At 40.8% G+C, this 23,513-nt stretch overlaps 1 protein-coding gene across 3 annotated transcripts in view; it reads right to left on the reverse strand.

The window, feature by feature from the left end:
- Positions 1-23,513, reverse strand: part of DPY19L1 (dpy-19 like C-mannosyltransferase 1) — a 212,274-nt gene that overhangs the window by 58,471 nt on the left and 130,290 nt on the right. For all 3 annotated transcript variants that reach the window (XM_063452080.1, XM_063452078.1, XM_063452079.1), the window contains exons 12-17: positions 23,001-23,087; positions 21,763-21,822; positions 19,462-19,542; positions 17,988-18,089; positions 8,972-9,043; positions 3,045-3,112 (exon numbers count right to left, since the gene is read on the reverse strand). In XM_063452080.1, the coding sequence (XP_063308150.1) occupies positions 3,045-3,112; positions 8,972-9,043; positions 17,988-18,089; positions 19,462-19,542; positions 21,763-21,822; positions 23,001-23,087 (470 nt within the window). The remainder of the gene's footprint in view (positions 1-3,044; positions 3,113-8,971; positions 9,044-17,987; positions 18,090-19,461; positions 19,543-21,762; positions 21,823-23,000; positions 23,088-23,513) is intronic.

Consider the following 23,513-nt stretch of genomic DNA (forward strand, 5'->3'; position numbering starts at 1 on the left):
TTATTTATATAGCGCCAACAAATTCCGTAGCGCTGTACAATGGGTGGACTAACAGACACATAATTGAGATCAGACCACTGGACGTACAGGAACAGAGGGGGTTGAGGGCCCTGCTCGATGAGCTTACATGCTAGAGGGAGTGGGGTATAGTGACACAAAGGGTTAAAGTAGGGGAATTAAATAGTTTGTTAGAGAAGGGTGCTTGGTACGTCCTTTTTGACAGTTGCAGGAAAGGAGTCATGGGGTGGGGGATGAGAAACCTGCTGACAGTGTAATTGATATGCTTTAATAAAGAAGTGAGTTTTCAAAGATTTATTGAAGGAGTGGAGGCTGGGTGAAAGTCGAATTGAGGAGGGAAGGGAGTTCCACAGAAGAGGAGCAGCCCTGGAGAAGTCTTGAAGGCGAGCATCAGAGGTAGGGATACGGGCAGAGGATAGGCGTAGGTCTTGGGCTGAGCGCAGTGGTCTCGATGGGACATACTTGTGTATGAGGGAGGATAGGTATGTTGGAGCAGCGTTACGTAGGGATTTGTAAGCAAGCGCCAGAATTTTGAATTGGGCCTGTATCTAACTGGAAGCCAATGCAGGGACTGACAGAGCGTGGAGGCATGGGAGGTGCGACCGGACAGGAAAATAAGCTGTTTTGCAGCTGCAAGCTGGGAACATGTAAGACCGGTGCAATAGTCAAGGCGAGAGAGAACAACAGCATGAACCAGTACCTTAGCCGCGTCCGGCGTTAGATATGGGCGGATGCGCGCTATGTTCTTAAGTTGGAAGCGACAGGATTTGGCTATCGATTGGACATGGGGAGTAGAAGAGAGGTCAGAATCAAGAAGAACCCCTAGGCAGTGAGCTTGCGAGGTAGAAGTGATAGTAGCGCTGTTGACTTGGATGGAGACAGACACAGGAGTAGCAGCACTTGAGGGAGGAAAAACTAGAAGTTCTGTTTTGGACAGGTTGAGTTTAAGGAAGTGAGCAGCCATCCATTTGGAAATAGCAGAGAGGCAGTTAGAAACACGAGTCAAGGTGGGTGGAGAGAGATCAGGGGAGGACAGGTAGATTTGTGTGTCATCTGCATATAAATGATATTGGAAGCCAAAGAAGCTGATGAGTTTACCAAAGGAGGCAGTAGGGGGCAGAGGACAGAACCTTGGGGGACGCCGACAGAGAGGGGTTGGGGAGAAGAGGCAGTGCCAGAGAAAGAAACACTGAAAGAGCGCTGGGAGAGGTAGGATGAGCACCAGGAGAGAGCAGTATCCCGTAGACCAAAGTTACGGAGAATGTGAAGAAGCTGTTGATGATCAACAGTGTCAAAGGCGGCAGAAAGATCAAGGAGGATGGGATAGAGTATTGGCCGGGAGATTTAGCAGCAATTAAGTCATTTTATACTTTGGTCACAGCAGTTTCAACAGAGTGACCAGCGCGGAATCCAGACTGTAGGGGGTCAAGCAGAGAGTTGGATTTGAGAAAGTCTGTCAATCTGGCGTACACAACTCTCTCTCGAGGATCTTGGAGGCAAATGGCAGTAGCGAGATAGGGCGGTAGTTGGATGGGGAGTTGGGATCAAGGTTGGGCTTTTCCAGAATTGGGGTTATAGTTGCATGTTTGAAGGGTGAGGGAAATGTGCCAGAGGAAAGGGAGAGATTGAAGATGTTAGCGAGAGGTAGAGCAATAGAGGGAGACAAAGTGCGGATGAGATGCGAGGGAATAGGATCGAGGGAGCTGGTGGTGGTGGGGCGGAAGGACAGGAGCAGAGCAGAGACCTCTTGTGCTGTAGCAGGTGCAAATGAGCATAGGATGGCAGGAGGAGTGGGGTTGGGTGTTGTATTGATAGGGGTAGGAGAGAGATTAGAGATCTCGTTCCTGATTGTAGAGATCTTCTCAGTGAAATGAGATGCAAAGTTTGTGGCAGACAAGGTGGTGGAAGGAGGGGGAGTCACAGGGCGAAGAAGAGCATCAAAAGTGTGAAACAGGTGTTTGGGTTAATGGGACAGTGTGCTTATGAGGGTGTTGAAGTAGTTCACTTTTGAAGAGGAAAGAGCCATGCTGTAGGAGCGCAGCATAAATTTATAGTGGACAAAGTCAGATGCAAAGTGAGACTTTCTCCAGCAGCGTTCAGCAGTTCTGGAACATTTTTGGAGGTAACGGGTCAGCTTGGTGTGCCAGGGTTGTAATTGGGGGCGCTTGCTGCGTTTAACTGTAGGAGGTGCCATGATGTCAAGTTGAGAGAAGAGAGTGGAGTTGTACAGTGTGGTTGCAGAGTTAGGGCAGTTGAGATTTAAGATGGGTAAAAGGAGTGTTTGGAGTTTGGTGGAGAAGTGCTGGAGATCGAGGGAGTTGAGGTTTCTGTGAGGTTGGAGAGTTGATGGTGGTGAAATTTTGGTATGGGGTATGCAGATGTTAAATGTTAGCAGATGGTGGTCAGACAAATCTGTGTGAGTCCAAAGGAGGAGGTTACAGAGAGCAGATGGGAGGCATCAGGGCAGTTGAGCTATTAATATTTTTATAGTACAATTCAAGTGACAACACAGTTTAATGAATGCCGTTCTCTCTGTACACTGCTAAATATTAATTGTTTTAAGTTATGCAAACTGTGCCATCAGAGCCTGTTTTAATCCATACTGTGGACTATTGTCCTATTTTTAGTGATCCTAAATACCCTCATGCAAGATACCATTAACATTGTTTTTAAGTTTGAGGATGGGATTTTTAAGTACATTTTTAAGCTTATGTTTTTATTTTCGTATAATCGGCTGTATTAGCTAGCCACCATTGGACAGTGCTCTCTTTTAATGAAGACAAAAAAAAATGCCTTTTTCATATTGCATTCTTTGTCATTACAGTCACTACTATACAAAATACATGGTTGCATATAAGAATTGTGATATTTAAAACAGTACCACTTACACATATAGGTTTGAAAGCCACAATGTTCAAAGATAGACTGCACTGAAGCAGCCTTAACTCATGTCTGAACCAGAGAGCATGTGTTATAGTTGTGCAAGTTTGACACAAACAATTGTTAAACACATTAAAACAATTTACCTTTCATGTCTGTGCTCTTCTACATCACTGGCCTTTTGCCAGCAAGAAATACGAATATCTTTTAAAGTCTAAAAGAAAATAATGGGAAATTAAAAAAAATATATATTTCTTTCATTTCATGCCACCATTTGCCTTACTATTTTTTCCTGGATGAAAACAAAAAAATAACATTAACTGTCAAAACGCTTGAGAGACATTTATACGGTTAGTGACAGCAAGTATAAATTTTGCAAATCATTATCTTAATTGAAAAGTTTAGTTTATGCTACACAATGTAACTTGAGACAACTAGGTACAAAAAAACCAAAGAAAACTCCAATATCTATATTAAAATCATTCAAAATCATTACCTTACAATAACACCCAAAATAGTAAAAATAAATAAATATGCAAGTAAAGAGGGGTCTGTCTATATGACATCAGTCACCATCACCAACATCAAACTTAAAGGACCACTCTAGTGCCAGGAAAGCATACTCGTTTTCCTGGCACTAGAGTGCCCTGAGGGTGCCCCCACCCTCAGGGACCCCCTCCCGCCCGGTTCTGGAAAGGGGAAAAGGGGTAAAACTTGCCTTTTTCCAGCGCTGGGCGGGGAGCTCTCCTCCTCCTCTCCGCCTCCGTTCCTCCCCGTCGGCTGAATGCGCATGCGCGGCAAGAGCTGCGCGCGCATTCAGCCGGTCACATAGGAAAGCATTCATAATGCTTTCCTATGGACGCTTGCGTGCTCTCACTGTGATTTTCACAGTGAGAATCACGCAAGCGCCTCTAGCGGCTGTCAGTGAGACAGCCACTAGAGGAAATAGGGGAAGGCTTAACTAATTGATAAACATAGCAGTTTCTCTGAAACTGCTATGTTTATAAAACAATTAGTTAACCCTAGCTGGACCTGGCACCCAGACCACTTCATTAAGCTGAAGTGGTCTGGGTGCCTAGAGTGGTCCTTTAATAGATTCAGCCTGCATAATAGTGTGAACAAATAATGATGCTGGAAGCCGTTCTGGATTTATCACAAGATAAGTAGTGAATGACAATTTCAAAATAAACTGCACATGGTGTGATTCAGTATTATACACTGTAACAGATCACCTGGCACCCCGACTGGGTACCTCCGTTGAAGGATGCTACTAGCGCTTCCTGAAGGCTCCAAGCACTCCAGCTGACACCATAACCACCGTAGACTCTTTCAGAGTGCAAGACAGGAACAAGCTCTTACAAGAGCTCAGTGATTATAGCAAGGGAATATGCAGAGCATAGCAATCCCTTGTAGCAGATTCCCCCAAGAAGAGACAGGACTCAGATTTAGGGTGAAGTAGAACTGACTGTACTGGCACATACAGCCTCTTTTATTCACAATCCACAAACATAGTACTGCCCACAGGGTTTTGAAATACAACCAATCAGTACAATACACACAGACACTCCCACACAAAATTCGCCCCTCTGCCTGTGATATGATTACTGAACACAATGGTTAATATAATTATCACAGGCAGAGAAATACAGTTTTTACAAAATATTAATAACTTCCAATATATACATGCCATTCACATAAAACATACTTTTTCAGAATCAGCATGCTTGAAATATACACATACTAAAAAATCAGGGCAATCCGCGAGGCTAGAGACAATACCACGAAAATTCTAAACGTCATTCATGGAGCAAAGGTGACTAAAACACCAACTCTACTGATGGCTATTGATGATGAAAAGGCCTTCGACAGGGTGGACTGGTCCTATTTATTCACGGTCCTGGAGGTCTTGGGGATGGGCCCTAGATTGAGGAATTGGATTTAAGCTCTCTATAGGGAACCCTCGGCCAATGTCAGAATAAATGGCCACTTATCCACACCATTTCAAATAAGCAATGGCACTCGCCCCTCTCACCCCTTTTATTTGGTTTCTGGCTCCTCATACTTTCCGAAATAACTAAAATATTGAAACCTCCGACTCGCCTATCCCCATCCTAGGTTTTACTAGGCTGGCCTCGCATATTTGCGGAACCTCATAAGCAACAGCTGCTACACCTCCTACTGGGGGAAGCAAATGCTCTTATCCCGCTACACTGGCGGAACGCCAGCACACCATCCAAAGAGCAGTGGGTACAAAGAGTAGAACGAACTAGAAGAAATCCAGTGGTCATCATTGGGGAAACGGTATAGATATCTCCAGAGATGGGAGCCCTGGACAGAGTTCTGGAAACGACCCCCAGGGGAAAAGGTCACCTAAGCACTCCTAGATTAGACAGACAATCAGAGAACTAGACAACAAGGCAGGTGGCAGGACCACCTTATACAACGACAGAACAAAAAGTATCAAGGAATAACCACTGTACCTAGTAGTACCAGGCACAACCCAGTTTGACCTTCACCCCCTCCCTTCCCCTCTCACAACTCCCCCTCCCCCCGGCAAGTTGCCAACCCTTAGTTGATCACCTACCCCTTATACGGTTCGAGACAGAAACAACAGCAGCAGCTAACTGGGTCTTAACAAGAACTTCTAGCAGAACCAATGTTAAACTCCGACATGCAACTATAACAGTACTAAAATAACGATAAAAATATGAGCATTTGCACATAATGTTATGTAACCCTTATATGTAACAATTGAATATTCCCTCTTCTCTTCTGTATCCCAAACCCTTGTCTTTATGAAAAAGAAAAACTGAAATAAAAATAAAATAAAAAAATAAAAAATCAGGGCAATCGGTTCAGGGGTTAAAAAGTTAAGGGAAAGTCTTATTTGACCGACCGCAAGCACATTTTCATGCCCAAAAGAGTTCCATAGATTTGGGCTGTGCGGTGGGTCAATTTCACACAGAAAAATGTCTCAGTTCCATTTGAATGCACGAACGAGGCCGTTCGTGCAAATAGTCCAATCTAACAGTGCGTTCGAATTGTCGAACGCACTTCGATTCCAGTCGAAGCGTCGAAGTTCCTGAGAAGGTAACGGTCAGCGGTGTTCGTGTAAATGTGTAGCCGATTTTAGTTCCATAGATTCAGTGGCACGCACTGCTGACTGCATTCGACTACATTAAAATGGCCGCCACCACGTGTTTGTTTTTCGAATGGCGGGCACTTCGACTACATCCAAAGTGCCAGTTTAAAAGTACAAATCCTTTCTCTGGAAGTTAAAGGGCCAGCAGCAGCACAACACAAATCCATTATGCCCAAATCATGTATTTAAAGGGCAATACATCCCAGGGGCCATAGTCACATGGCAGGAGGCTGGCAATCAATCTTCTCCAATACCCAGTGGCGAGCTCTGTTTCGCCACATACACCTATTAGGTAAATGGTATCTCTACATAATGCTACACCCACCTATCTATCTTCCCTAATAGACAAGTATGTCCCGTCTAGGCCCCTACGCTCTGCCGAACACCTGCGTCTATCCTCTGTTAGTACTTCCACCTCTGATGCTCGTATCCATACACCACTGGTTGAGGGCTGCACCGTTCCTGAGGAACTCCCTTGCTTTTTTCTGTTAGATGCTCACCCAGTCTCCTCCACCCCTTAAAAAAAATCATTAAAAACTCACCTTTTCACAAAAGCATATCAATTAAACTAGTAATGGCTCCAAAAAAAGTCTTTACTGAATACTATTCTACCAATCTACTTCCCTAATACTTCCCTTACCTTTTGTGTCACGTGTCACTTTACCTCTCTCCCTCTAGCATGTGCGCTCATTGAGCAGGGCCCTCAAGCAGTGGTGTATTTTGAAATGGTGCTGCCCTAGGCATGAAAGATCTCTGGCACCCCCTAATTTAAATGTACCCACCCCTAACATACACAACCATACACTCCCTGATTTGACACAATCTGACACACATACAATTCTTTAGAAACACACACTGACAGACGCGCACACTCACATTCACCGACACACACTCACTTCCTCACATTCACTAAGGCACACACACACACACACACACACATTCACTAAGGCACACACACACACATTCACTAAGGCACACACACACACATTCACCGACACACACACACATACATTCACCGACACACACACACATACATTCACCGACACACACACACACACACACATTCACCGACACACACACACACATTCACCGACACACACACACACATTCACCGACACACACACACACACATTCACCGACACACACACACACACATTCACCGACACACACACACACATTCACCGACACACACACACACATTCACCGACACACACACACACATTCACCGACACACACACACATTTTTCCCCAACACTCACAATTATTAATATAATTTATTTTTTATTTAAATCCACCCAGCCTCCCTACTTTTGGGATAGCGGGGTGGATAGTTCACCTGGGGTCCGGTGGGGCTGCTGGGTAGGAAGGCGGCCGGACGTGCAGGTGCTGCAAGTTTTCTGCGAGGGAGCTGTGATCTCTCTGCTCAGCTCCCTCGCATGCCGCAGAGTGCCAGGAGCCGGACTGACGTCATATTCCGGCTACCGGCACCCATTGAGGGTTGCGCTAGGGAGCTGAGCAGAGAGAGCTCAGGGGAAAGTGCTCCCTTGCCGCCCACCTGGGAAACAACGGTGGCCAGCCGGCAAGCTCTTGGACCCCATAAAATGAGGTGAAATTGCCTCGCAATATATACATTCCTGCCCTCAACCGCTCTGTTCCTGTGTGTCAAATTTGTCTGGTTACAATTACATGTTTGTTTGTTTGTCCACCCAATCTACTTCCCTTACCTTTTGTGTCACTTTACCCCACTCCCTCTAGCATGTAAGCTCATTCCGCAGGGCCCTTAACCCCTCTGTTTTTGTGTAACTTGTCTGGTTACAATTACATGTTTGTTAGTCCACCCATTGTGAAGCGCTACTAAATTTGTTGGCACTATATAAATATTATAATAATAAATAATAATGCATATGTGATAGTTCCAGAAGGATCTGAGTTTCTAAGTAGTGAGGGGACTTGCAGTCTTTCCATTCTCTGTTCACGGTAGTGCTAATTCAACTGATTGACCAACTGGATCCATGGAGGGGGCACAGGACCAACTTGTCCATCAAGGTTTCCGACAACCCCAAAGGACTTGTTTAATTAGTACAGTCTTATTGTATTTGTTATCCAGTGTTATTTCATGTAAATCTGTGGTATAATCCTCCACTGGTCGTCTACCCTGCCGGAGGGAGAGAAGAGCGTGCATGCAGTAGAGGGTCTGAAACGGTCCTCATATAAGGTATGCATAGCTCAGAAATGTATTTCCAGGAGTCTAGCTGTGGTTTGTTGGTGTGTAGTAGTCGATGGGACAATGTTTGGGGTTGACCAGAAAGCAAGGCCATAGCAATTTGCACTTTAAGGTAGTCATTAGGATATGTAGAGGGCTTTAAGGCATAGACCAATTCACATGATGTGATTTAAAAAAAAAAAAGAAAAAAAAAAAGGAACCTGGAAGTTGCACTCCATTACAAAATGACCCTCATGGACTCCTGGAGGTGAGAACAGGGACCCGATAGGTCAGTGGTGGCACGGGGGCCTTTAATAAGAAGTCAGGTGGTCCAAAGGTCAGGTCATGTAGTGAGAAAGCCTGATCAGGAGGGAATTTGGAGTCTTAGTAAATAGGGGTTAATAATAAATAATAAGAAAATTTTTTTTGCAAAAGCAGTGATTTTAAATATTAGTTTTTTTAACCGGCATTCCGAAAAGGAAGAACATGCGTGTTAAGATATAATATATTTTTTAATTACCTGTTAGTCAATCTCTTGAGGAGCATTCAGTTATTTAGATCTCTTATACGCTGATATTTCAAAAATTGTACCATATTTTTGTGGAATACTTGAGTTTTCTCATTACTACCTTTGTATAGTTTTCTAAATTAATCCATTATATACAGCAAATAAGATCACCCACTAATGTATTATTCATTGTAATTAACAGTTGATCAAAGACACTTACCCATACACATATTGCAGCAAACACAAGCAAAACTGCTGGAAGTAAGGCTGTCTTTAAATATCTCCAAGGAGTCTAAAAATACAAAACAAAATTACATTTATTTGCACTATATTACTTCTGCTATACAAAAATAACTGCGGTAGTGCTTGAAAAAAAGAACAGAATATCTCTTGGTGAGTAAAAAATTACAAAAGTCACATTTAGAAAGGAGTAGAGTATTTTCATAAGCTACAATGCAAAAACAAGTCAACATGCACATAATTCTGGTGTCTATAGCATGTATGTGCCTTAGCACTGGGAACATTACCTTTTCATATTTCTGCCTAGGAACAACTATAGTAACAGTCACTCAGACAATGTGCAGCAAGCATGTCAAACTCAAAGGCTAGAACAGGCCAAATAAACAACGTTTAAGTTTATGAGGGCCGCAAAAAACAACAACTTAAATATTGATAGAAACATAGGTTTCTACTAAACCCCGGCTCCTGTTTAGAAAAAAAGACCTTAGCCAACAAGCAGACTCCACTCACATTGCCGCTGCCAGTATGCGATAAAGCGGATCCTCCCGCTACTCCTTGAAACCCTGTGAAGGTGGAGCACGTTGACATCACGTCTGAATGTGACGTGGCATTGCATGCCTCAGTGCAGCTCCAGGTTCTCCACTGTCGAGTCGCAGCCATCGCAACACTGACCAACACACACACACTGACAGACACACATTCACTCACAAACAGACACACACTCACTCACTGACTGAGACACACACACTGACACACACACACACATTCTTGCACACAGTGACAAATCATTTTATTTATTGCTAGTGCTACCTACCTGGGGTTTCCCTTCCTGCAACTCATTGCTGATGCGTGCAGTTTAGTGATGCCAGGTGCAGGAAGGACGTCATATTCCGGCACCCGGCATCACTACAGAGGGCGCTCGCGTGAGCGTCTTCTCCTCTCGGCCAGGTAAATTTTAGGTGCCTACTTTGCCTTAACATGTGAAACTCGCGGCTTGCTGCGCCGCAAAGATATTTATTGTGAGTCGCATGTTTGACATACTTGGTGTGCAGCATCAACGTTCATTGTCTCCACGCTCTGCATTGAGACTCAATGTTCCCTGTAGAGATGCAGTGATTCAGTGCATCTGTATATGAGGAAATGGCATGCAAAAGCATTGGATTAACTGAGATCATCAAGCCCAGCGCAGTGGTGGAGAAAGGGTAAGTTAAACACCTTTTTACTCCACAGAGAGGTCGAAAAAATATGTTTCGACCACTATATATTTACACCTACACAAGAAAAAAAAACATGTCATAGATAAATAAAACAAGCATACTTAAATGAAAACTATACCTTTAGGAATACAAATAAATTAATAAAATAAAAAATAACTAATCCCCCGTATATAAAGTCCTTTAAGAGATCCCTCTCTACATACCTCAAAACAGAATGCACGTGCTATTGTTGATTATATATTTCCTAGCTGTTCAATGTTAAATTTTGTATATATTGTGTATTAATATTGTTTTTGTATTTTAGTGTACCCTATTGTATCAATGCAATGTTTTATGGACCCAGGACATACTAGAAAACTAGAGAAATCACACTGTATCTTTCCTGGTAAAATATTTTATAAATAAATATTAAAGTTTCCCCATAGGGAAAAATAAAATAAAAATTCAGTGCTTTCCTATGGGCTTCTGTGCCATGTGACCAATTTTTACTTGGTTAGTGCAGCATAAATGCCTCTAGTGGCTGTCAGTATGACGGCCAATAGAGATGGATTTCACCCTGAAGTGTAAACACTGCAGTTTCTAAAAAATGGTTGAAAAGGACAGGGCCAGTGTACCCAGGCCACTTCATTATGATGCAGTAATTTGGAGGACTAGTGTCCAAGGCTGCCATCAGAAATGTTGGGGTCCCTTACACAGTTTAAAGTCTGGGCCCCTGAGTTCCACAACAGTTCAGTCAACAGCACCCTGGAACCGTTGCACAACATTATGTGTGTTTGTATACTGGATGCAGTGTGTGTAATGTATGTATATAGTGGCTGCAGTGTTTTTATTGTGAATGTGGTGTGTCTAGTGGATATAATGTTGGTTTTGTATAGTGTATGTGTAGTGGATGTAGTGTGTGTTTGTACAGTGGTGGATGTAATTGTGTGTAGTGTGCATTTCATATAGTGGATGCAATGGGTGTTTTGTGGATGTAGTGTGTTGGTATTTTGCATGCAGTGTGTGGTGGATGAAGTGTGTATTTGTATAGTGTAGTATGCAGTGTATGCTTGTATAGTGCATGCAGTGTTTATACAACGCGTGTATGTACGAATTTATATGCTGCTATTGGGTAGGTGCTGTGGGAGGGGCTGAGAGGAGCAGATTTTTTTTTTTTTAATGATTAAAATAAATATATTAATGTGTTATTATATATAATAAAGAATATCCCCCCCCCCCCCTCCCTTACAATCCCTGGTGTTTCGGTGGTACTTGGAGTCTTTTTGCTTCCTTCTGTAGGATGCCCATGCTGTTATTACGAGCCTCCGAGCCTCGTCAGAGTGCAGAGTGTTGCTGCGGGTTACCATGTAAACACTCTGACAGCTGGGGCTCGTGAGAGAGAGGGATGAGCCTGCCGAGAAGGAGACAGCCTCCCGGGCTCCATCTTCAGCGGAGAAAGACTGCAATAGCGCAGGGAGATCTCTCTCTTCGATGCTCTATAGATCGATATATTGCAATATTTGTCATTAGGCGGCTGGGCCCCAGGGGCGTATTGTGGGGTTGACGAAACCGGCGTAGGAGCACCGGGTGTCAAGCGACTAACCAGCGCTCAGTCTGACACGTGCCCGCCGCCGCCGGAGATCGAGAGGCGCCCTCCCCTGCTATGTCAAGTAACCAGCACTGAGGGGAGCCAACAGTGTGTATGGCAGAGTAGAGTGAAACAGCTGCCGGTCATTAGGGCCGCCCTGTAATATATATAATTCATATGCAACAACATTTGTGAGGAAGGCTGAATTTGATGGACGCAAGTCTCTATTCAGCTATGTAACTATGCTGCAGGACACAAATCAGTTATCTGTTACAGTAATTCCTTTTAGATTAATTTCCCACCTACAGCTTGTGTACAGTACTTTTCTTGCAAAAGCCAACCAAAATTTGATCTGATTATATTTTCATGAAATTACTCTAGGTAACTCTAATCGTGCCCCTTTATAAAAGCTTGGTTTCGGAATATGTATTTTATTAGGCAATTCAGACTGGGACTAATTAATTAATAATATAATTTTGTTTTCCTTTTTATAATACAAATATCACGGTCAATGAAGTGCCATGTTATACGAACCTAAATATGCAGATCAGAAAAATCTTTATTAAAATATAAATTAAAAAAACAAAACATGTGAGAAAAAACATGAACATCAAACTGAATTAAGACCAATAAACACAATGGCAACAGGGCTGAGTCCCTATAAAGGCTTATTTTTATGTACTCTTGTATGTGAGGTTATGGTAACTTTTACATTAATCATTTTGGGTCATCTAATGTAAGGGATAGGGAGGTATGGATGGAGGGACAAAGATGTAATGGGTAGGGAGCTATGGATGGGGGGCATAGATGTAAGGGGTAGGGAACTATGGATGGGGGGGCATAGATGTAAGGGGTAGGGAGCTATGGATGGGAGGGACAAAGATATAATGGGTAGGGAGGAATGGATGGGGAGGGACATAGATTTAAGGAGTAGAGAGCTATGGATGGGGACATAGATATAAGGGATAGGGAGGTATGGATATGGGGGCATAGATGTAAAGGATAGGAAGATATGGATAGGAGGACATAGATGCAAGGGTTAGGAAGGTATGGATATGAGTGGGACATGGATGTAAGGGATAGTGAGTTATGGATATGAGTGGGACATGGATGTAAGGGATAGGGAGTTATGGATATGAGTGGGACATGGATGTAAGGGATAGGGAGTTATGGATATGAGTGGGACATGGATGTAAGGGATAGGGAGTTATGGATATAGGGGGGAGACAGGTACTGATAGGGGAACATAGATGTAAGGGCTAGAGATGCATGGATATGGGGGGGACATAGATGTAAAGGATAGGGGGAACAGATTTGAGGGATAGGGAGGTATGGATATGGGGGAGGTATGGATATGGGGGACAGATGTATGGATATGGAGGTGACATAGATGTAAGGGATAGAGAGGTATGGGGGGAGACAGATGTAAGGAGTAGGGAGGTATGGATGGGGGGAGACATGGATGGAAAGGGGAGGGAGAGATGAGGGAGATATATAGAAGGGATGGAGACATGGATGGGTGGGGGAAGAGATATAGAAGGGAGGGAGACATGGATGGAAGAGCCCCCCTCAGAGACAAGGATGAAAAATCTTTCAAGATTCTTTTCTTTCAGGAAGTGTTCCGGAGGATTGGAGGAAGGCAGATGTGGTTCCTATATTCAAAAAGGGTTCAAAATCCTTGCCTGAAAATTATAGACCTGTGAGCTTAACTTCTGTGGCTGGTAAAATATTTGAAAGGTTATTAAGGGATAATATTCAAGAATTCCTTGAGAAGAACATGGTTATCAGCAAAAATCAGCACGGTTTTATGAAGCACAGGTCGTGTCAAACTAACTTGATTGCATTCTACGAAGAAGTAAGTATACCCTTAATGGAAGCGAATTAGGGATAACAACACACAAAAAGGACTTGGGAATTGTTATAGACAACAAACTATGCAACAATGTGCAATGTCAATCAGCAGTGGCCAAGGCCAGTAGGGTATTGTCATGCATGAAAAAGGGCATTCATTCTCGGGACGAGAATATCATTTTGCCTCTTTATAAATCACTGGTAAGACCACACATTGAATATGCTGTGCAATTTTGGGCACCTGTTCTAAAGAAGGATATTATGGCACTAGAAAAAGTGCAGAGGTGGGCTACAAAATTAATAAAAGGAATGGAACATATCAGCTATGAAGAAAGGTTAACAAATTTAAACCTATTTAGTTTAGAAAAACGTCGCCTGAGAGGGAATATGATAACATTATACAAATATATTCGAGGCCAATGCAAACCATTGTGTGGAAATCTATTCACAAACCGGACTTTACATAGGACACGAGGTCATGCGTTTAGACTAGAAGAAAGAAGATTTCGTCTAAGGCAAAGGAAAGTTTTTTTTTACTGTAAGAACAATCAGGATGTGGAATTATCTGCCTGAAGAAGTGGTTTTATCAGAGTCCATACAGATGTTCAAACAGCTACTAGATCCATACTTGCAAAAACAGAATATTCAAGGATATAATCTTTCAATGTAGGGTAATAACTGGTTGATCCAATGATAAATCTGACTGCCATTCTGGGGTCAAGAAGGAATTTTTATCCTAGCTTGTTGCAAAATTGGAAGTGCTTCAAACTGGGTTTTTTTGCCTTCTTTTGGATCAACAGCAAAAAACATATGTGAGGAAGGCTGAACTTGATGGACGCAAGTCTCTTTTCAGCTATGTAACTATGTAAAAAAAAAAAAGGGGAAAACCTAAATGGAGGGTAGGGAGGTATGGAGGGGGGTGGGGACATGGATGGAAGTGGGAAAAACATGGACCGGGGAGAGAAATATGGAAGGGAAGAAGACAATGGGGAGAGAGATGGAAGGGAGGGAGACATTGGGGGAGAGATGGAAGGGAGGGAGAGATGGGGAGAGATATGGTATGGAAAGAGACACATTGATGTGAGAGATATGGAAGGGAGGGAGACATGGGGGAGAGATTGGAGGGAGGTAGAGATATGAAAGGGAGGGAGAGATTTGGATGGAATAGGGAGGGAGACATGGATTTCCATCCATGGAAGGGAGGAAAACAGAGACATGGATGGAAGAAGAGACATGGGCAGAAGAAGAGTAGTAGCAAGCAGAGCAGAGAGTGTGGCTACCTAACAGTGATGTACCTGTGTTGTGCTTGTGATAAGGTGTGATGTGCCTGTGTTGTGCTTGTGATAAGGTGTGATGTACCTATGTTGTGCATGTGATAAGGTGTGATGTACCTATGTTGTGCCTGTGATAAGGTGTGATGTGCCTGTGATAAGGTGTGATGTGCCTGTGATAAGGTGTGATGTGCCTGTGTTGTGCCTGTGATAAGGTGTGATGTGCCTGTGTTGTGCCTGTGATAAGGTGTGATGTGCATTTGTGGTGCTTGTGATAAGGTGTGATGTGCATGTGTGGTGCTTGTGATAAAGTGTGATGTGCATGTGTTATGCTTGTGATAAGGTGTGATGTACCTGTGTTATGCTTGTGATAAGGTGTGATGTACCTGTGTTATGCTTGTGATAAGGTGTGATGTGCCTGTACTATGCTTGCAATATGATGACAAGCATTCCTCTGGCACATCACCATCATCACACAAGTATAAATATGTGTGTAAATATATATTTATGATTTCCTTGCATTGATTTCATATAGTGTGTAGGGCTTTGGATGACTGGCAGGACTCTGTTCCTAAGAAACCTTAGGAACCTCAATTCCTATTTATTCATTTTTTTATGGGACATGGAGGATTAGGAAACAAAATATAATGCTAGATCTGTTTCTTTAGCTTCCCTTTACAAGGTGGAGCACGTATATAGAGGTCATGCTATGTGGAACATGACTGGGGGCGGAGGGAAGGGAGGTGGCGTCGATACAGCTTCTCGCCAAGGACGCTAGAGACCCTAGGTATGCCTCTGCCGGGCCCCTCACATGTGTACTACCTGTATGCTCATGATGGCTGCCCTAATAGTGTCCCAATAAAAAAAACTGCTAATAATTACAAGATTACATAAAATGTCTTGGGTAATTTAATTTATTTTTTTGTGCTCGCTGTAGTAAGTTCACTAGGCACCATTCCTTGCTTCCACTACTAATGAACCGGAAGGTGCTAAGAAGGAACTTCTGTTAACTCATTGGCTTAGAGCATCAGCTGATCACTAAGCTAACCAAATAACAAATTGGTCCAGCACACCTCTTCTTTCTTTACAATTCATTGGGTAACAGAACACATTTAGGGCAACATTTGGAGCCACGCAGGGGTCTTTCTCAATAGACAAAGAGAATCAAAGCAATAGTGCACCAAATAGGTTTATCAGAAATTAACACAGGAAGGTGCGATGCACAATAGCCCATAGTTTCACAGTTGCCAAGTAACAATATTAAAGTGACTATGTATTTAATAACCACAATACTATATCTTTATACAAAACAGTGTAAAGTGTGCAGAAACATACAGTGCATCAAGTGCATAATATAAAGTAATAGTGCATGATTCAAAGATTATAAATAACCATAAACTATATCTCAGCATAATAAAATAAAATATATATTTTTCAATTACTGAAATACATTTACTTTTATTTATTTTATTCCTGACCGTATAGAGCTAACTCCCCCCTCCCTATAAACGTTTTTTTTAAAAGGACAATGGGGGTGTGCGTAATACTGTACACCAACTTACTTGGGGATACCATACCGGATACCTCTGAGAAACACTTTCTACACTATGTTAACATTTATCTTTATGTGTAATTGTAAACTGTGACATGTGGTCAAGAGAATTGTTATGTATAGTACGATGACAGCAGGTTTATGTGGTCCTGTATTGATAATAACATGTGCATGTTCTTTACTGTTCTACAAATAGGTGCACAATATGGAGAAAACAAATTAATTATAAGCTCAATACACCTTGGGTGGTATCCCCTAAACCACTTCTACAAAATACAAACATACTCCGCCTTATGTATGTATATTGTCTTTACTGTTCTATTTTTTTTTTTTGTTCTGTTATGTAATAATGAAACAGGGTACAGCATGTTATGACTTTCACACAATGCAGTATGTTTCATTTGCTTGTGCCGGACACAAAAATAACTTAAAATAAATGAATAAGGAAAACTGCAATGTAATGCAAAGAATATTGTTAAGGAACAGGGAAAAAAATATATAAACTTGTAAAATATTCTCGCTTCTTCTTTCTGTGATTTCTCCAGTTGATTGATATATACGTCTTTTGTATATATAGTCTTGGGCCAAAGGCTCGCCACATTAATATACGTCTATATTAATGAAAAGTACTAATACGCAATCTGACTTACGGTTTCTTCAGGTTTATTCTTAGTTACTGATACGTAATAAAACAACAAAGTATGATACATGATCATGGATGTTCAACAGCAGATAGTAATTGCTGGTCTCTTGAAGGGAGAGTTACATTGTTGTATCAAGAGAGAGAGAGACAGAGCCCTCGTATCCCTTTGTTCAGTTACTATATACCCGTAGATGTGCCCATACTGACGTCAGAGTTTAACTCAATCCACATTCAATCCACATTCCAGAATTCTCAGACAAAGAAAGCCTTGTGACTTATACCATCTGTTACTTATGTCAATCCACACATCCATATATAATCAATAGAAACATAGAATATGCAATATTCTACAAAACTCAACACAGGTAATATAGTAGTTGCAGAAACAGTATGGGTTGTACGCAATCTGTGTTTTGCCATTGGTCTTGGAAAACCTCTAAGAGTTTTCAAGACACATTTTCAGAAGTAACAGTGCTGGAAATTCATATTTTGAAATGTGCCTACAAACATGCAGTGCTACCCCAAACTATAAATTGATTCTTCTGGCTATGGTGAAGGGTGAAAGGGGTCAGAAAGCCAGAAGGAACATTGAGGACACCTTTTACAAAAAAAGTTTGCTTTCCTGTTATAGCGTTGGAAGACAAATGGAATAGCCTTAGAGGTTAACACAGTAAAGGTGTTGAAGCATGCGTGGGATAGGCATAAGGCTATCCTAGCTATATGATAAGGCCAAGGACCTAATGAGAGTATTTAGAAAATTGTGCATAGATGGGCCGAATGGTTCTTATCTGCCGTCACATTCTATAAGTACAATGTTTGACATGCTATCAAATAGTTCTGTTAAACATAACATTAGCCAATCTTTTTCTAAATATAAAATGAGAATATGAAGTACCTCTTTCTCCATGAAGTCAAATTCTGGAGCACATGTATACATCAAAGTATCAAAATCCTTGTAATCTGTGAACTTTGATTTTAAAATGTTGCTTATATGAGCCTGCAATAAAAAAAATTAAAAAAATTAATCAACATGTTTTACTAAAATATTAACTATAACATTTCCACACGTGATATAAAACAAATAATTTATGTTTTGCTTATTACATTACCAAAATATCTCATGATTGTATGTGATTGGACACTATGGGCTTATTTAAAACCTTGTTGCTACTTTTTACTAACCAGCCGCTACTCGCTAAAATGCCTATCACTTCAGTTAATGAGAAGAAGCTGGCTACCAACATGTTAACTGCAAATAGTTAACAATTGTGACCATGAGTTGAAAGCCAATGCTAAGGAGTAGCAAATGACTTCCATTTTCTACAGTAGCTATAAACTGCTGCTCAGCAGCTCCTTTCAGACTCATTTCCAACCTTGCCACTATTCATTACTGACTGCCACTAGCCCAAAAACCTAACATCCTCTGTTTGTTTGCAAAGAGGTTAACAATAGCTGGATCCTTATATATCCCATTGAAACAAAAAGCATGGTTTCAACCCTGTCACTATGTTTTAATGGAAAGCCACCACTGGCCACAGGGTGAAGTGTGCAAGTTTTATGTGCTATATCAGCAGTACACTAACATGCAAGTGTTTGGTATCTATAGTCGGTAGCTATATTAACAATACCTGGTGGTATTTTGATGGTACAAAAAGTTACCATCTGTTGATGGACAACGTTGTTAACAAGCATTATATGTCCAACCACTGAACATGGCAGTAATAAAATCAGCCTGTTAACAATGTTCACAGGCAGACAGATTCGCAATCACAGAATGTACAAGAACTGAAGCCTATAATTGTGTGACAGCAGGCAGTCAATCTGTTAATGGAAAGTAAGGAGTAGCAAGCAGGCAATATAACTAGATTGTGAAAGAATAATAGGCAGATAATAGAAGTCAATTATGTGCAAAGATAAAACTACAAATCACAAAGCCAGTGACATCAGTAGAACGTATCATGGCATTGGACTTTGAGTTGTATTCAAGGAGGAGTGGGTAGAGTTGTATTCAGAGAGGAATAAGTAGAGGCGCACTACTATTGGGATGCACCCCAACAAGGACAAATAAAATTAGAAGCAGGAAGAAGTGGGCAGTGAGAAAAAATGAGAAACAATGGTGTTGGTGGGAGCTAGGAAGAAGTGCATTGAGGTTTTAGTGGATAGTGAGATCTAGGTGAAGAGTGCAGAGGAAGTTATTGGTTTGAACAGACTACAAACAGACTGCTGAGGAGGGATGCACAAATTGAGCTAGCAAAGCTTCCTCCAAGCATAGTTTTCTGCAATCTAGCAGCAGAGCTATGCAGTGTTACTGTCAGTGCAGTTGCATGCTTCACACATACAGTTATCAAAATATTTTTTATTGAACTTACGTCATCCTTTATGCCAAGAATAATGGAGGATACAGCCTTTAAGATAATGGTACCAAGGATCCAAGCCGCTACCTGAATTATCTATAGAGAAAAATTGAATATACAAAGATTGAGATAAGCTTAATAAACTTAATGTGGGAGGGTTTCCATAATTTCCTGCACCGCTCTAGAGCAGAAACGTGGCGTATGGGCAGCCCAGATTTGACATACATAATACATATACGGAATATACGGAACAACACGCTGCTTTTTCAGTTAGGAGCATCACCAGTGATATGAATTGAGTGACGATTTGCCCCCTTGTTGGCAACACACTACAATGCTCTTGGTCTCACCCTGGGTTCATACCTTGGAGTGTTGGCAGGTATTGTTTTCCTTGTGTACATTTCCTACTTGTAATGTGCGGTGGTGAATAGTGGTGATACTCCACTGGTTAGAAACTGTGTTGCAAGGACTGAAACATTTACGGACTTAAATTAAGCCCAAATTTGGTTTAAACCCTTGCTGTGAGCATGTTTAATATTTTGTGTATATACAGTATGTGGCAAGCACAATCATATCACAGTCAAGTCATGTATAGGTATACAGATCTTACTTGCCATGCACAATGTACACACACACATTACTCATGCAAATTGCAAAAAGACTGTAAGGAATATTTACTAAAGGAAAAGTTTTCAATTAGCTGAAAAAGCAAAGCTGTCTTAGAGATTTTGCTTTCTAATTTGGCTATTTTGGCTTTAAATTCATGTGGACTTATCCCCTTATTAAATAACCTTGTGCGTTAACAGAGGCAGATGTATCCAGCTCTTTTCTTTGTCAAAGTGATCATTAATCTGGCATACAAACTACTAGCAGAGTTTTTCATCGTAGTGCCATGTGACAAAAAAATATGCCCTCACCCGACAGCCCAGTGCTGACTGGGAGAAAGTGTATCATCAGTGCATGTTTAACCATTTTAGAGATGAGTTACATTCAAGGCATTATAACCCCATACACAAGCATTAAAGCATTGCTCAGCGTGTCAGTAGCCGTGATTGGATTGTGAGCCTGTCATATTAATGAGCATGGTTGACAAGGCAGCCTTGTGGGCTTTACATTGTATGTCTCAATATTTGTTGCACATTTAGCCCACCAGTTGGACACAATCCAATATGAGACCTTGGCAGGTCTGTAAATTCTTAAAACGTTGTTAATTCTGCAGCAGTACAAACAAGAAGCAAATGTAAAAAATAAATTCAAAACACTTATCTTGCTGTGACAATTTACATTTTATAATCATACATACCTGAAGCATTTGTGGACCACTACACCACTTTAAAGCACCTTCATTTTTCATAACATAAAACTACCTAAGGGACAATAACTCCTCTCCTCAATACTATACACAATAATTTTGATACCTTGCAATATGCTCTCAGACGGACTTCAACTTCCAGACCAAAACCGGCACCACATTGATGAGACCCACAGGTCAAAACAAGTCCACGGCTAGATTTTGGTCACTGATCCTTTTGAATCATAACTCATGTTTTTGTTTTTGTTAAAGTGTGTTTAAAACAGTTTCCCTTGATAAGGGTATCTGCAGAAATGCAATATGAAGTCTAAAACACAATGCCTGTCTTAGTTCATTTCCACGTCAAGCTAGGAACTAGGATATTTGTGTAAACATGATTTCACAAGTTTCTATGCACAAGATGGGTCCTTTAAAGTCCAATTTGAGATGTGCAAGTGATTTTTGTATATGCACTGTGGGACATTGTCTCTTAGAACTTAACAAATTAATAGCATTTTAAATTGACATGAAGACTATAGGCAACATTTGGCAGAGCAGTGGAATGTGTATGCATGTGCTGCAGCTTGGCTCTGTCCAAAAAGGAGACAGCACAGTGCAAGTTCTGCATACACAATTTGCACACTCAGCATGAACAAAATTGACACAGGTAGCCTGGAACTGGGAGTTCTGGCTGCCTGACTGACAGGTGGACATTAGCTTGAAGCTTGTAACTACAGTGATTGTTTTACAAAGTGATGCACTCAAACGTCACTCTTGGAGATTAGTGTGGATGCAAGGGGACCACCCTGCACCATAAGGTTTGCAATAATGAAAAGTTGTTACGGTGCCAAGATTAACCATTTATTTCTGGGAATGATTTATTATCAGTCATTTCCAATGAACACTCTGTTTCCTCTTAAAATAAGCATGACTTACAATATGAAAACATTATTTAAACTTAACAGTAGCTTTAAAATGAAAATCAAAGCATGTTTTTTTTTTCTCATAAAGTAGAGGAGTCTTACCCAATTAACACATTCCTTGGCTTCAAGTTTTAAGAATACTTTTTTATTCAAAACGATTACCTGTTGAGGAATAAAAAAAAAAAAAAAAAAAACCAGTCACTTAGATTAAGTGTTGGATTACAGATGAGTCACTGAATACAGGTATCTACTTATGTGTGAGTTTGTTATACCAGAAGCTGTTGTAATCATCTGAAAATCCAGTTCAACACATTTTTTTATACATATCAGAGGTTGGAAATATTACATTTGGTAATAAGTTTTGATACATTAATTTACATGGAAACAAATGTTTTTAAAAGGTTGTAAAATATTCAAAGAATATTTTGCTAATCTGTTAACCCCATGTTCATTTCCCTCAGGCAAAAACTTTACACCATTTCTAAAAAAAATATATATATATATAAAATGCATAAATAGCAGAAATAAAAATGTTGTGCCAAGGTGCCAGGAATCCCTTTTTGCTGTCCCATGATTATAAATTACAGAGTTTGAATGTTTGACACTTATCTGTAAAGAGGGTCTGGATTATGGGCCTAAAGTTTTACCAGTTATTGGTAAAGCAGAAGTTGCCCCCATTAGCATATCAGTTCTGGCTGTCTTTAGATGGAATATATTGTCTGAGAGCATTAGTTGTAATTAGTAATGCTCTCAGCCAATTAATTTAGCATTAATAGAGACAAAATTGGTATACATTATGAGGAACGGAAACTTCGGTTTTAGCTTTGTCTGTGAAGAGGGGCTGGATTGTAGGCAGTAAAATTCAGGTAAGTTTCAAACGTTTGAAAATCATGACTCTTAATCTTGACACAGCAACACTGCGACCATTCAAAATGGTTTGACATTTAACTGTAAAACAGGACTCTTGGCACCATAACCACTACTTTGCACTTCAGTGGGCATGGTGCCTACAATGTCCTTTTAAGCAGCTACAGTGCAACATACTGGACATCTGGTGAACTTTTGGCTCTTAGCAAGAATTTCAGTTCAACAAAAGCTCTTAGCTTTGAATAGCTAAGACATGTTCTCGCAGTTCATCACACATACAAATGAAAAAGATCAGGCCCATGAGATTTTAACTCCATTCTAACACAGACCTAAATATGTTACTACCAGCAGATATCTAAATAATAATTTTAAGAACTTATTAAATAAAACAAAAATGTTTCTAGTAATTTATTTGAATAAAAAGATCTATTTTATCAATCTGAATTAAAACAAAGTTTTTTTAAAATACTTACGCAAATAACAATAAGAGAAGAGGCATAGTAGGATGTTAGCAGCATGGAATTTCCAAACATTAATATAAAACACAGACCCAATGACACCTATAAAGAGATCAAGATAAAATACATGCATGAAATAATCAATGACGATGCAATATAATAGAGCCAATACAAACAGTAGAAAAATAGTGTGGTTTTCTTTTTCTTCTCTGAATTTGGGAAGGAAGATTTTCTTTTTATCAGAATAAAAGATGGCAAATCTATGGCACGTGTAAAGTGTTTCCTCTTAACCAAGGGCGCTGTTGCCGCTTCAAAAGAGCAATTTATATTTAATATATTGCCAAATCAGCAATGTATCAAATAAAACAATTTAAAAAAACATTGCCGGTTAGTAGGGCGGTGGATTGCATGGCCCTGACCATATCAATTGCTCCCTCACATTTCCAGTGCTTAGTGAGTAAGTCAAAGCCACAGGTATTTCCAACAAAAACAAAAAATCCCAAACCAAAAACATAAATTAAAAAAATA

This window comes from Pelobates fuscus, chromosome 4, assembly GCF_036172605.1.
Source record: "Pelobates fuscus isolate aPelFus1 chromosome 4, aPelFus1.pri, whole genome shotgun sequence".
NCBI lineage: Eukaryota > Metazoa > Chordata > Amphibia > Anura > Pelobatidae > Pelobates > Pelobates fuscus.